We start from the raw sequence: 14710 nt of genomic DNA, 5'->3' as shown, positions 1-14710 counted from the left end.
TCGTAAAATAGGGATTAAAATATCACTACCTCTTGGGGTTGTATCAATTAAATGAGATGGTATATTTGAGTCAGCATTGTGGTAAGCACTAAATTATTTCCATTAATTTCATTTTATTCCTTTAAGTTGGCCACCGTGGCGAAGGAATGTTTTCAAGGCTTTAGCTACATATTGCAACGCGGCTTTTCAAATGGGTAATTTATACTGCTACCAACAGTGCGAGAGCTTTCCAGTTGCTTTATGTTCTAATATACGGTAGGGCTACTCTCTTTGATTACTTTTCTCAGTTTTTGACAGTCTCACCCCTTTTCTCTGTTAAGTTCGCCATCTGCCCAGTTTTATACCGTCACCTACGTCATAAGCGAAGTTCTCCGAGGAACCGCCCAGCGGCGCGTGAGCGGACGCCGCATTCAGCTCTGCTCAGCGCGCGAAGGCAGAACCCAGTTCTCGCGGGAAGAGACGTGGTTTATTTTTGAACGAGAACTCCTAACCGCACCTTGCCTCTCAAGGGTCACATGACTGGCGCCTGTGTCCTCGACGCAAGGTGTTTCCTGCTGCCTGTTAACTCGGCTGCGGAGTGACCCGAGGTCCGTTCCGGAAGTGGATTCTTTAACTTAGCAACCCGTCGGCGGAAGCGTGTCACAATCCAGCCGTCCTCCCCTGGCGGAAGTTTGTCACGTCGCAGTTGTCTCCGTACAGCGGATGTGTGTCGCCGCTTAGGTGACGCTGGGAAGTGCTTGCAGCCGCCGCCGCTGCCTTTTGGTTGAAGCACTATGGAGGGAGAGAGAAAGAACAACAATAAACGGTGGTATTTTACTCGAGAACAGCTGGAAAATAGCCCATCCCGTCGTTTTGGCCTGGACCCCGATAAAGAACTTTCTTATCGCCAGCAGGCGGCCAATCTGCTCCAGGACATGGGCCAACGTCTTAACGTGTATCCTTGCGGCCTAGGCCTTCGGCCTTGGAGTAGGTCCCGCCCTGTTTGGGCGTCCAGGCTTCAAGGTCTGTCAGACAGAAGGGAAGAGGGTGGGCAGGGACTGGATGTCTAGTTAGGAGAGCCTACGATGGGGCGAACTGAAGTTAAGTGTTCGCTGGAGGGAAGCGAGGCCGAGTTAATTTCCCGCTCGCTCACCCGTGCCATCAACCTTGCTGGGAACGCGTATCCTTTCCGCTTTGTGTTTTAACTCCTCTTCCTCGTAGTCTGTTTTCGGTGTGTTCTGATCTCCTACTCCGGTGACTTCGAGATTCTGCTTTTCTACTATGCCCTAGGGATCTGGTGGAGATTTCACTGTTGATGGCTGCCTCTTGAACTTAGTGTGTAAAGAGAGTTTTGAGAAATTTCGATACCTGAAGGTCTTATAAAGAGAGTGGTCTAGAATTAATGCCCCAGCTTTGGCTTAAAATCCGTTCCTTCCCCTTACTAGTTGTTTAAGAAACCTGTCGAATTCTTGGTTTTCTTGTCTGTAAAATGGGGGCGATAACTCATGAATTTGATTTCTGTGCCCAACACAATGCTTGGCACTCATATGTTAAAGTAGCTACTGTTAAGAGTTTTATAGCATTTCAGAGGAAGGAAGGATGTCAGTGTAGATTTGTAGGGATGTAGACCTACAGATCTAATGTTCTAAAAAACCTTTTATAAAATACTGTGTTTTAAAGTTACTCAGAGTGCTAATGTATATTCGTTTTCCTCATATTTCAAAGATTTAGTGATTTTTTTTCCCCTTTAAGTGTTTTTGTTTGTCAGAAAACCTACTCATTTTGTAGCAGAGAAAGCTATATAAAGTTCTTTCCACTCAGGAAATGAAAACTTATTCTTGGGTGCAGCTTCCATTTAAATGTGTTGCTGGCTGTATGTTTGTGTCTTAAGGTTGTGCTCACTTCAAAAGTGGTGTCCTCTTTGGTGCCTGTATCCAGTTTGTTTCCTAAGCATCCAGTCAGTACTGAGTTAAACCTTTTTTTAAAAAATTCTGTTTCAGTGCATCCTAGCACTTTCCTTTTTACATGTGTGTTATTAAGGTTGTTGCCATTGTGGTACTGTCTCATCTCTGTATATCCCACATTGTTTTCTGAGGTCTTTATAATAAGACATTCAAAAGTTTCTCTTTTCAAGGGAACCCTTGTACACTGTTGGTGGGAGTGTAGCTTGGTGCAGTCACTGTGGAAAACAGTATGGAGGTTTCTCAAAAAGCTAAAAATAGAACTGCTGTTTGACCCAGCAATTCCACACCTGGGTATATATCTGAAAAAAACAAAAACACATATTTGAAAATATACATGCACCCCAGTGTTCATAGCAGCATTATTTATAATTGCCAAGGTATGGAAGCAACCTGAATGTTCATTGAAGGATGAATGGATAAGGAAGATGTATATATACACAATGGAATACTACTCAGCCATAAAAAAGAGTGAAATAATGCCATTTGCAGCAACATGGATGGGCCTAGAGATTATCATACTAAGTGAAGTAGTCAGAGAAAGACAAATATCGTGTGATATCATTTATATGTGGAACCTAAGAAATACAACAAACTAGTGAAAACAAAAAGGCATATTCACAGATATAGAGAACAGACTAGTGGTTACCAGTGGGGAGAGAAGGGAGGGGCAAACTACTGGCTGTAAGTTAGGCTATAAGGATTTATTGCACAACAAGGGACTGTAGCCAATATTTTGTGATAACTGGAAATGGAGCTCTTTAAAAATTAAAAGCAGAAAAAATGTTTTTCTTTTTAGTGAGTATCAAATAACTCACTGAATGAATATCAAATCATAGTGTTTCTGGTCCCAGGGATCACCTTATGAGTGCCAGAGAGAAGTAGAACTGAAAAGGTAATTGCTGGAGCTTAGAAGGTGAGGAGATAAGTGGAGACATACCTAGGGGGCAGATCAGGGAGAGTGTTGTAAATCATTTGAAGAGATATCCTGTGCAAGTATATCACCTTGGCAGGATTTTCAGTAGGCAAGTAACAGGTTTAGGTCTTATATAGTTTTGTTCATATTCCTTCTTGATCCACATGCTGAGAAGCTTTGCTTGTTTATTAATTCAGCAACTGTATAGTGAATATCTGTTACATATAAGACAGTGTGTTAAGTGTCAATTGGAAGTTAATTGATGAAAGAACAGATTTGCTTTTTAATTCTTAGAGGAAAGTATGATTTTCTTTCTTTTTTTTAAAGTTGAAGTATAGATGTACAACGTTATGTTAGTTTCAGGTGTACAGCAAAGTGATTCAGTTATACATATATATACATAGTCTTTTTTTTTTTTTTTTTTTGCCACACCACACAGCTTGTGGGCACTTAGTTCCCCGACCAGTGATTGAACCCAGGCCCACGGCAGTGAAAGCACTGAGTCCTAACCACTGGACTGCCAGGGAATTCCCTACATATTCTTTTTCATATTCTTTTCCATTATGGTTTATTACAGGATATTGAATATAGTTCCCTGTGCTATACAGTAGGACCTTGTTGTTTATTATATATATAGTCATTTGTATCTGCTAATCCCAAACTCCTAATTTATCCCTTTTCCCCCTTTGCTAACCATAAGTGTGATTTTTGGGTCTGTGAGTTTGTTTCTGTTTCATAAATGAGTTCATTTGTGTCATGTTTTAGATTCCACATTTAAGTGATATCATATGGTATTTGTCATTCTCTTTCTGACTGACTTAATATGATAATCTCTAGGTCCATCCATGTTGCTGCAAATGGCATTATTTCATTCTTTTTTATGGCTGAGTAGTATTCCATTCTGTATATATACACTACATCTTTATCCATTCATCTGTTGATGGACATTTAGGTTGTTTCCATGCCTTGGCTATTGTAAATAGTGCTGCTATGAACATTGGGGTGCATGCACCTTTTCTTTCTTTTTTTTTAAAAAATTTATTTATTTATTTTTGTCTGTGTTGGGTCTTCGTTGCTGCGTGCGGGCTTTCTCTTGTTGCGGTGAGTGGGGGCTATTCTTCGTTGAGGTGTGCAGGCTTCTCATTGCGCTGGCTTCTCTTGTTGCGGAGCACGGGCTCTAGGTGCGCGGGCTTCAGTAATTGTGGTGCGTGGGCTCAGTAGCTGTGTCTCGTGGGCTCTAGAGCGCAGGCTCAGTAGTTGTGGCACACGGGCTTAATTGCTTCACGGCATGTGGGAATCTTCCTGGACCAGGGCTCGAACCAGTGTCCTCTGCATTGGGAGGCAGATTCTTAACCACTGCTCCACCAGGGAAGTCCCTATTTTTAGTTTTTTAAGGAACCTCCATACTATTTTTCATAGCGGCTGCATCAATTTGCATTTCCACTAAGAGTGTAGGAGGTGTCCCTTTCTCCACACCCCTGAGAGTTAAGTATGATTTTCATTTAGGGGCATCCACTGTGCTTGGCTGCATGGTCCTTTTGGGAGGATATAGAGGTTGTATTTTTGGGAATTGTACTGCCTGTCTGTTTTGGGACCTTAACTTGAACATTTTAGCTCACAATTGACCATCAACACTGCTATAGTGTACATGCATCGATTCTACATGATTCAGTCCTTTACACAGTTCCATCGAAATGTAAGTATAATTTTTATATATGGTGTAATCCTTTTGTGATTAATCTCAACTTCATATTTCTTTTATGGTTGATCTTTGCTGCTGAACTGGGATTTGAAGTTTAGAGTTTATGATTGATCACTTTCATTGTGTGTCACACTGCTGTTCTGAATCCAGCCTTCTAGTTTTCCTGTGAAGTGTCTAGCTAGTTGTTTAGCTTTAGTGCATCCTTAGAGTAGGTGGATTCTCTAATAAAATAGATTATTGAACATTTAAACTTAACGTCTTTGGATTGGGAGAGTAGCATTAAAGGGGGGTAGCATTACACTTAATTTAAGTGTGATTTTTGAAATGTTTAATAATAATATGGGCACAAGAAAACAAGTGAATGTTAAGTCATTTACATTTTCTAAAAACCTTTGATAAAATTCCCATCAATGACCAGTTCGAAGGGGAAGGTGTGTTATGTGATAACTGGGGGATGACTTTTAAGACAGAAAAAAGAAAATAATAGTAATAAAGGGATTTTTTTTTTTCTGGACAGAATTGTAAATAGTGCTATTTTCAGTTTTGCTACCTGAAATGGTCCTATTTAACATTATTGTAAATGACTTGGAAGCGAGTGCATAGTGATATCCCAGTTGCAGGTAAGCTTATATTTGTTTAATAAAATCACAAGGTAATAGGGCTAAACTTGAACACTTCATATGGATTTGTGAGTCAAATATTTCATTATTTTTTTAAGAAAAGGTTACGTTTTGAGAAAAGGTGTTTCAGACTTTTCCTTAGGATGATAGTTTTTTTTTTTTTTAATAAATTTATTTATTTTTGGCTGCATTGGGTCTTCATTGCTGCGCTCAGGCTTTCTCTAGTTGTGGCGAGCGGGGGCTACTCTTCGTTACGGTGTGTGGGCTTCTCGTTGCGATGGCTTCTCTTGTTGTGGAGCACGGGCTCTAGGTGCCCAGGCTTCAGTAGTTGTGGCTCGTGGGCTCTAGAGCACAGGCTCAGTAGTTGTGCACGGGCTTAGTTGCTCCATGGCATGTGGGATCTTCCCGGACCAGGGCTCAAGCCCATGACCCCTGCATTGGCAGGCAGATTCTTAACCACTGTGCCACCAGGGAAGTCCCAGGATGATAGGTTTTGAATTTTTATGCCATAGGAAGAGAAACTGGAAAGTTAGATATTGCTCTTGTAGGATATTGGTGGACTCAGTATTGGGAATAATTGCACAGGAAACCCTTTAGAGTGTGGATTAACTATTCCCAATTTTTGCTGATTATTCAATCAGTTGGGCTGTCTCCTACCCTTAACCTCCCTACCTCCTCTGATTGCAAGGAACACACTCTTAATAAGAGAGAGAGAATCATTTAATGAGGCTGTCTGATAGCTCTAGAATAGAAAGTAGTGGATAAAGAACGGAATTTGAAGAGGAAGTCCATAGTTGTCTTGCCCATTATGAAAGTTTTCTACATTTCTTTTATTATGGTAAAGGTTTGAAATCCAGGGTGAACTACATCTCAAATCAATTTGTCCACTCTATGCATATGTATGTGTGTGTGTATGTATATTTCCCCTATTTTTACCTTTTAAATTATATCTTGTTTTATTTTCTATGCATTTATCTTAGCAAGGACAGAGACTCACTTTTCTGTGTATCCTCTAAAGCACTTTCAGTAAACTTGTTGAATGAATGAATGATCTGGTAATTATCCAATATAAAGAGATTCTTCTGGAGTTTATGACCTTTTCCAAAATCCAATGATTTTTTTTTTTTTTTTTTTTTTTGCGGTACGCGGGCCTCTCACTGTTGTGGCCTCTCCCGTTGCGGAGCACAGGCTCTGGACGCGCAGGCTCAGCGGCCATGGCTCATGGGCCCAGATGCTCCGCGGCATGTGGGATCTTCTTGGACCGGGGCACGAACCTGCGTCCCCTGCATCGGCAGGCGGACTCTAAACCACTGCGCCACCAGGGAAGCCCCAGTGATTCTTTTAGTTTGAGGTTATTGGTCCTCTTTAGAGAATTGATTTTAGGTACATTCTGGAATTAACAGATGAAAAATATCACTCCTTTAGTATGTTAATTCTAAGAGTTTAGCTGTGATGAGTCCAAATTCAAATTTGAAGGGACTTAATACATTGTTGTGGCATTGAAATGTAGTATGTAGTGTGAAGTGCTCATACATTTTTCTTGTTATTTTTTCTTATTACAAAGGTAGTAAGTGCTCATGCTAAAAACTAAAACAGTACAGTAATGTGTAAGGCAGAAAGTGAAAGCTCTTCTGTAATCCCATCCTCCAGAAGTAGTAACCTTTGATAAACATTTTGGTAATAGTGTCTCAGACATTTTTCTGTGCATATAGTACCAGCATTTATGTATTTCTATAAAATCACTTCTTACTGTACCACTCTTACACAATTGCCTTTATTGCTTAACAGTATGTATGTATTGGACATTTTCTTATTGGTTTCTCATTTTAAGTGGCCACATAGTATTTATTTGAGTAGTTACTATAATTTATTTTACCAGCTCTCTATTGGTGGATATTGGGGTTGTTTATAGTTTATTGTATTATAAATAATGTTACATAAGTTAGTCTGCTACATATATCATGCATTTATATGACTATTTTATAAATTCCTATAGGTGGAATTGCTGTGTCCAAGGGTATGCATTTAAAAGTTTTTTTGTGTCAGTTTGCTCTACTGAAAGATTATATCAACATACATTGTTTCTAGCACTGTGGGGGAGGGTTCTTTCCTCTGCATCCTCACTAACAACAAATACTCATTACTTCAAGAAATATTAAGTTCTAACTACTTGTCAAGCACTAGGGCTAGAGTGGTGAGCAAGATAGTGGAAGCCCTAAGTTATTTTCTTAATTTACATTTCTTCAATTAGTGAAGTTGAACTTCTGATGCCTATTGGTCATTGTTCTTGTGAAATTGAAGAATTATCTGTTGTTTCTTTTTGCCCCTGTTTTATTTTTTTTGATTTTCTCATTTAAATGAGCTCTTTATATATCAGAACCGTATGTCATGTGCTGTGAATACTTTTTTCGTTTTGTTGTAACTCTTCGTTTATAGTGTTTTCAAGCCTAGAGTTCTTGCCTTTTTAAAAAAATTTTAAAATTTTTGTTGAGGTATAACATAAAGTAAAGCCCAAAAGTCTGAGGTTTGCAGCATGATTACTTTTTGCATTATATATACATAACCATCATTCATTTCCAATACCTTGGAAGGTAGAGAAGCTGTCTTTTGATTGAAATAAACTTTATTTCTTAGCAGACATGATTAAATGACTGGTTTATTCTCACTTAAATCCTGGCATTGCATTTACTCTCTTTTTGAGAAGAAATTCAACCTCATTAATTGAATTTCTGTAGGTACTGTCCTAAAAGTTTTCAAGTGGGGGAATGTAAAAGTAGTGGTGAGCAACTTGGTGTGTGTGTATTTATTCTGTATTTTATAATATTTGATATACAGGTGTTGTCTTTTAATAGCTGACAAATTTGGGTGTATATTATTCTCATTAGCTGACTCTTAAAAGGTCAAGTTTAGTGGTTAAGAGGATGGGCTCTGGAGTCAGACTTGTCTGGATGCAGATCCTTGCTGCACTGCCTACCAGCTATATGCCTTTGAGCAAGTTACCATACGCCTCAGTTTTCTCATCTCTTTGGGGTCAATAATAGTGCCTACCTCATAGAGTAGTTAGTAGGATATAGGTGAATTAATTTACAAAGTGTCTGCATATAGCAAACAAATAAGTATTAGCTAGCATTATTATTGTTCTTTTAAAATGGAGAAAATCTTATACTCCTACCTGGAATTCCTCTGGGAAACTGCCTTTGATGGGAAAATAGTTTGATAAGCTAGCTTGGTATATGATTCCATGAGGAGCTATGAGTATTTATATGGTTGATTGGACAAAAAGGAGGTTGAAATTTATCTCTTGTGGTCTTTCACTTAACAGATATTATCTTGCCTTGTAAGCCATTGTTTGTATATCATATTTTAGTTAGATTCTTTCAAATATATTTTTAGCCTCTTGAAAGCAAAGTTGTAGGCTTAAAATCTTAAGTGTTGTCTCTGAGTTGTCCTTTTCCTTTTCCCCTGTGTCCAATCAGTTATAAAGTCCCGTTAATTTTTATAGTGGTACCATTTTTTCTTCCCCTGTAAATATATATTGTCATCATAAAGTTAAAAGAGGACAGGGACTTCCCTGGTGGTGCAGTGGTTTAGAATCCACCTTCCAATGCAGGGGATGTGGGTTCGATCCCTGGCCTGGAAGATCCCACATTGCCACGGAGCAACTAAGCCTGTGCACCACAACTAGTGAGCCTGCGTTCTAAAGCCCACGAGCCACAACTACTCGCCCGTGTGCCACAACTACTGAGCCCATGCACCACAACTACTGAAGCCCGTGCGCCTAGAGCCCATGCTCCACAACAAGAGAAGCCAGCGCAATGAGAAGCCTGTGCACCGCAACGAAGAGTAGCCCTTGCTCACCACAACTAGAGAAAAAAGCCCATGTGCAGCCACAAAGACCGAATGCAGCCAAAAAAAAAAAAAATTGAAAGAGGACAGATTAAAGGAGAAAGTGATGGTTTCCCTATAACTCGGTGTTTAGAGATAATCCTGTTAACGTTTTGGTGTATATTCCATTAGAATTTTTTTCTCTGTATGCAAATACATATATTTACTGAAAACCTATTTGTTTTCCAAGGTGAAAGCTGGGTTTCTTTTTTACTTTATTTCTACTGCTAGTGCCTACTCTAAACTTTATTTCCTAATGCCTGTGTTATCATTATTGTTGTTTTAATATTTATTTATTTATTTTATTCATTTATTTGGTTGTGCCGGGTCTTAGTTGTGGCAGGCAGCCTCCTTAGTTGGGCATGCATGTGGGCTCTAGTTCCCCGACAAGGGATCGAACCTGGGCCCATTGCATTGGGAGCACGGAGTCTTAACTACTGTGCCACCAGGGAAGTCCCTGCCTGTATTATTAAAATTTTCTCTTTAATAAAATTAACTTTTAATGTATCTATCCTTTCCTTTTAGTACCACCTACCACTGGATTAACCTTTCCAAATATTTCTTAAACTCTGCATTTTTTTATCTAAAATCTGTAGTGTCACTCTCTTCTTAAAAATCTTTTGTGTCCCACATCACTTTATATCTTTTAACTAAACTACTCAGTTTAGTGTTCAAAATGTGCTTTATGCCCCGATTTCTCACACATTTGTTCGTGCCCATTTTCCTCTGGTTTTTCTTTGTTTATCCTAAGGTCTAGTAGAATATATGTAGCAAGCTCCATATATAACTGCAACAAATATGAAGGAAGAGAATTGTTATTCTGAATTGAATTTGTGGAGAAAAATCTATTCTAGCAAAGTATAACAGATAACTGCAGGGATACAAATAAGTGTTAGAATGCATGTCAGTTCTACTCAGTAAATAGATATTTCACTTTTATAAAATTATTTATTGCTTTCTTTAACTCCTGGTGAATTGTAGTTCATGCCATTGCCATCTTTGATTCACTGAAATATTCTTAAGGTTCTAGAGACGTTGTGCTTCCTGAGGTTTCCCAGATCACCAGGCTATGTTTATGTCCTATTGCTCTAATTTCTTGTTTAGTGTCTGAGTTTTCTGTCTGCTTGTGTATTGGCTTGACTTTTTTATTTTGGCTGTGCTTCGAGGCTTACAGTATCTTAGTTCCCCAACCAGGGATGGAACCCCGGTCCTGGCAGTGAGAGTGCCAAGTCCTAACCACTGGACCGCCAGGGAATTCCCTGGCTTGACTTTTTTTTTCCCCCTCTAAGTACCTTCTACTTATAAGCTGTTGAATATAATACTATACTTTGAATTCTTTTTTAAAGATTTGTGCTCCTCTCCATATGTAAGTATAATTGAGGTAATTCGCATACAATAAATTTCCTCCTTTGGGTGTACAATTCACTGGTTCTTAGTATATTCAGAGTTGGGCAACCATCACCATGATCTAATTTCAGAGCATTTACATCACCCCAGAAAGAAACCCCTCATGCTTTAGCAGTCACTCCCATTCCTCTCTTCTCCCAGCCCCCGGCAACCACTAATCTACTTCTGTCTCCATGGATTTGCTGATTCTGGACATTTCAGTTTACTCCTTTAAAAAAAGTATATAGAGTGCTTTGATAAAACTTAATAATCTCATTTTAAATAGAAAGCTGTCTATTTACATCTAGTGGTTTCTTGAATAGGTAGCTTTTAATGAGAGTTTGTTGAAGGATTGGTTTTCAGAAGTGGACGTGGTTAATGGATAGGAGAGGAGAAGATAATTAAGTAGAGGAGGAGAAAGCATAAACAAGAGGTGACGAAGTTGAGGTAAGCAAAGAAGTTGGTTTAAGACTTAGTTCTTTTTTAGATCTACCTTACTCTAGAAATAAACAAATAATAAATGTGATTTATTTTCTCTTCATCCAGTCTGTGGCTCCAGCAGCCTTATTTTTAGCAGCCAAAGTAGAGGAGCAGCCCAAAAAATTGGAACACGTCATCAAGGTAGCACATGCTTGTCTCCATCCACAGGAATCACTTCCTGATACTAGGAGTGAGGTAGGGGATTAATTACACACATCTGTTTTTCTTAATTTATTTTGATCATAACTTAGTTTTTTAACTTTGATTTACTGAAGTCTGAATTGGGGCTGTTAAAGGAACTTTTAGTGTTTGTTTTTTCCTTAACAAAAACATCACAGAAATTTATGGCAAAAGTTAATTGTATTCATTCTGGTAAAATTGGAAAATGCAGAAAAAGAAGAAAATATATTACCTAGATGTAATTTGTACCACAGATATATAAATGAACCAGTATTTCCAGCTTCTTTTCTATGAGTAGCTACACATGTATATATTTTATACCTGCTTTTTTCACTTACTGTATGCCAAATATTTTCCCATCAATTCTCTGCTTCGTTTAAATATTGATATCGTATTTTGTCATATACATACATATATTTTAACCATTTTCTCTTAAGATAATTTCCAGCTTTTAACCACTATAATATCACTATGAAGAAAATTCTTTTAGATTTTTTGTTAATGAATTTTTTTTAAGTGAATCTTGTCACTGGTGCATGTGTGCTTAACTTTTTAAGAAATTACAAGTGTGCTCATTATAAAAGAACCCAAACACTAAAGAATCATTTAAAGTCAAAGGTAAAGCTCATCTCCCCTCCTTCTCCTAGGAGGATACTGCTGATTACAGTTCAGATATATATTCTTCCACACCTTTATCCTATGTGTATACATACAGCTTTTTTCCCTTTCCATCCTTCCTTGACCTTCTAAAGAAGGGAAACTCTCCTGGCTTTAGAAATCAGTGATTGGGGAATGATGAGTTTGGAGAAAAATTATGGATTTCTGTTACTAGATTATTTGTCTGTTACAGTGGGTGCATGAGTCATCCATTATCAAATTAAGTGGAATTGTGTGTTCTTCTGATCATATTGGGCAAAGTGGTTGTGGGGACGGTTTGTTTTGATAATAGCCCTTTATTATGTAAATTAAGTGTTTTGCATAGTAGTGTCTTGACTTACTTTGTTTTCTCTTTGGGCTGCACCAGTAGTTTTGTTGAAGAGCTGTTGGTCTGGACTTTTATTTACGTTAGAGACTAGTAACTGCCACTGGTCTATAGAATTGACCAAATAAAATTTTATTTTAACAAAATAAAGCAAAAAATAAAATCCCTACTTTATTTTTTTTTCTTTCAAGTATATTTACATGACTTCTCACCTGAGTCTCTCTTATGAGTTGACTAGGAGAATATACTTTCTTCACTATATGGAAAGGGGAACTAGCATAGTTTAAGTCCTTACTGGACTTATTCAAGATCATAAAGTTCAGTGGAAAGTTAGCAGCAACATAAGTCTCTTAACTCCTGGCTCAAATCTCATTCTCCTAGAGTTCTAGACCAGTGCTGTCCAATAGAAATATAGGGGAAGTCACATATGTAATTAAATATTTTAAACTTTTCATTAAGCTTTATATAAAAATCTTTACTTAAAAAAATTAAGATTAATTTTAATATGTTATATTTTATATATTATTTTCTTTAACACCAAAATATAGTCATTTCAGCATATAATCAATTTTAAAACATTATTAATGAAGTGGTTTACATTATTATTTCTTAACTAAGTCTTCACAATTCAGTGTGTATTCTACACTCATAACACATTTCAAGTGCTCGATAGCCATGTGTGGATAGTGGCTACAGTAATGGCCAGTACAAATCTGAAAGAATTTTTTGTTTGTCCCCTTTTCCTTTGAACCCATTTATGAATTGTAAAAATCTAGCATTACTCCAAAAGGAAGGTTTAACAGGAGTCAAATGTTTGAGATTGCCTATTGCCTGTAGGATTCTGTCTACATCATATGAACTTTAGAACCTAAAATGTCAGTCTGAAAATGAACTAGATCTCTGGTGCTTTTTCTGTAGCCATTTATAAATAAAGTGACATCTCTCACTACACCACTTTTTTTTTTTTTTTTTTTAAGGAGAATCTGTTAGGAATAAGGGTTAATTTCAGTTCCTACTCTCCCTCATAACCCCACCCTTGCCTTTTGAGGCTTTCATTTCCCTTGGAGGTTGTTAGAATTTGCCTACACTTTATATATTATATATTGTATCTTTTTGGGGAATAATTTGTCTTCTCACCTGCAGGCTTACCTGCAACAAGTTCAAGATCTGGTGATATTAGAAAGCATAATTCTGCAGACTTTAGGTAAGTTTATTTTCCTTTAAAACATTAAAGAAATATGTACATAATGTAATGATTTTAAAATTTGCAAAATAGGAAATAGGAAGAGAATTTCTTGGGAAGGTTTTTGCACATTTTAGAGGTCATTTAACCCTGGCTTATACCACAGAGAGAATGCAGGCACGGCTGACCTTTGAAATAGCAGTTAGCAGGGGTTTTTTGTTTGTTTGTTTTATATTCTAGGATTCATGATTTGCTTGTTAAGATTTGGCAGTTTTTAACTTTCTGATAAATAATGGCAGAAACTATCTAAACAACTTTTTTTTCTTCCATGGATTTTTATAGTCTGCTTGTCATTATATTTAGATAACAGCATTTGTTTTTAAAATTGATAATCAGTGTTCAGAACAGTGGAGTGGAGGTGGAGGAATTCAAGCTATAGCAGTTGATGGGCTAAAGATCTGATGATGTTCTGCTATTATCTATTATTTTCATCAAAGAGACTGCCTTTAAAAGCTTAGCAAATATGGAAAATAAAGATTTTCTAGTTCTTTTGGGCTATCATTTTTCTCTTTAGGTAGGGGAGTATTTCGTGAGTTATGTTGGAAAGTTACTGGTAGGGCTGTATTTTTGCATGTACAAAACATACAGTGAATTCTTCAAAGTTTGTCTCTGAAGTTAGTTTCTGCAAATTTTTACTTTAAATTAGTTTTCTTCAAGGTAACCATATTTTAGGGGACAATGATATTTTTCTGGTGGAGTAAATTTTTATTAATATTTTAATGTGGAAACCAGTAAGATCTAATTAGCAAGAATCAATTATACTTTTAGAATAATTTGCATCAAGTAAATTTCTCAATAGAATTTTTTTTCTTTCTTTTTTTTTTTAATCAGTTTGTCTCAGACTTTATTTTTATTTTTTAAATTTTTTGGCTGTGGCACGCAACTTGTGGGATTCTGGTTCCCCGATCAGGGATTGAACCCAGGCCCTCTGTAGAAGAAAGTGCCAAGTCCTAACCACTGGACAGCCAGGGAATTCCCTAGAATTTCCTTACTTGTACTGGAAAATTTTAGTTGCATACTCGAAAAGAGAAATTTCATTGAAAAATTTAATTTATATACTCAGAAAGAGAAACTTCATTGAAAATTTTTGTAGACATACCGATCTTCCTTAAGTAATTTTGGTAAAGATCATTTAGAGTTAGATAAAATGATCAGTACTTACAGTAATTGAGATGATGAAAAGGGACAAAACTGAGGTAAGAGAGGAATAGGTTTCAAAATGTTTTCTTAAGGTTAAGCTTTCGAAGATAATTATTACATGAGTAATTGCTTCTTCCAACCATGTATTATATTCTGTTGTCCCTAAGAAAATGTTTTGTGTTTAGAAGTTTTTGGTAGCTCAGGGATCTTGAGACTGCATTAGCTTTATTATCTGA

General features: G+C 37.2%; 1 protein-coding gene across 1 annotated transcript in view; it reads left to right on the top strand.

Annotated features, from left to right (window-relative positions):
* The first annotated feature begins 694 nt into the window (after positions 1-694).
* CCNT1 (cyclin T1) overlaps positions 695-14710 on the top strand; it is a 33059-nt gene continuing 19043 nt past the window's right edge. Inside the window, exons 1-4 of the mRNA XM_082666612.1 lie at positions 695-934; positions 4471-4552; positions 10996-11124; positions 13235-13295. Coding sequence (XP_082522738.1) covers positions 774-934; positions 4471-4552; positions 10996-11124; positions 13235-13295 — 433 coding nt within the window. The 5' untranslated portion in view covers positions 695-773. The remainder of the gene's footprint in view (positions 935-4470; positions 4553-10995; positions 11125-13234; positions 13296-14710) is intronic.

This window comes from Grampus griseus (genome assembly GCF_964374135.1).
Source record: "Grampus griseus genome assembly, chromosome: 11".
In the NCBI taxonomy this organism is placed as follows: Eukaryota; Metazoa; Chordata; class Mammalia; order Artiodactyla; family Delphinidae; genus Grampus; species Grampus griseus.
The sequence above is the reverse complement of the archived record's forward strand: the minus strand, read 5'-3'. Positions and strand labels throughout refer to the sequence as shown.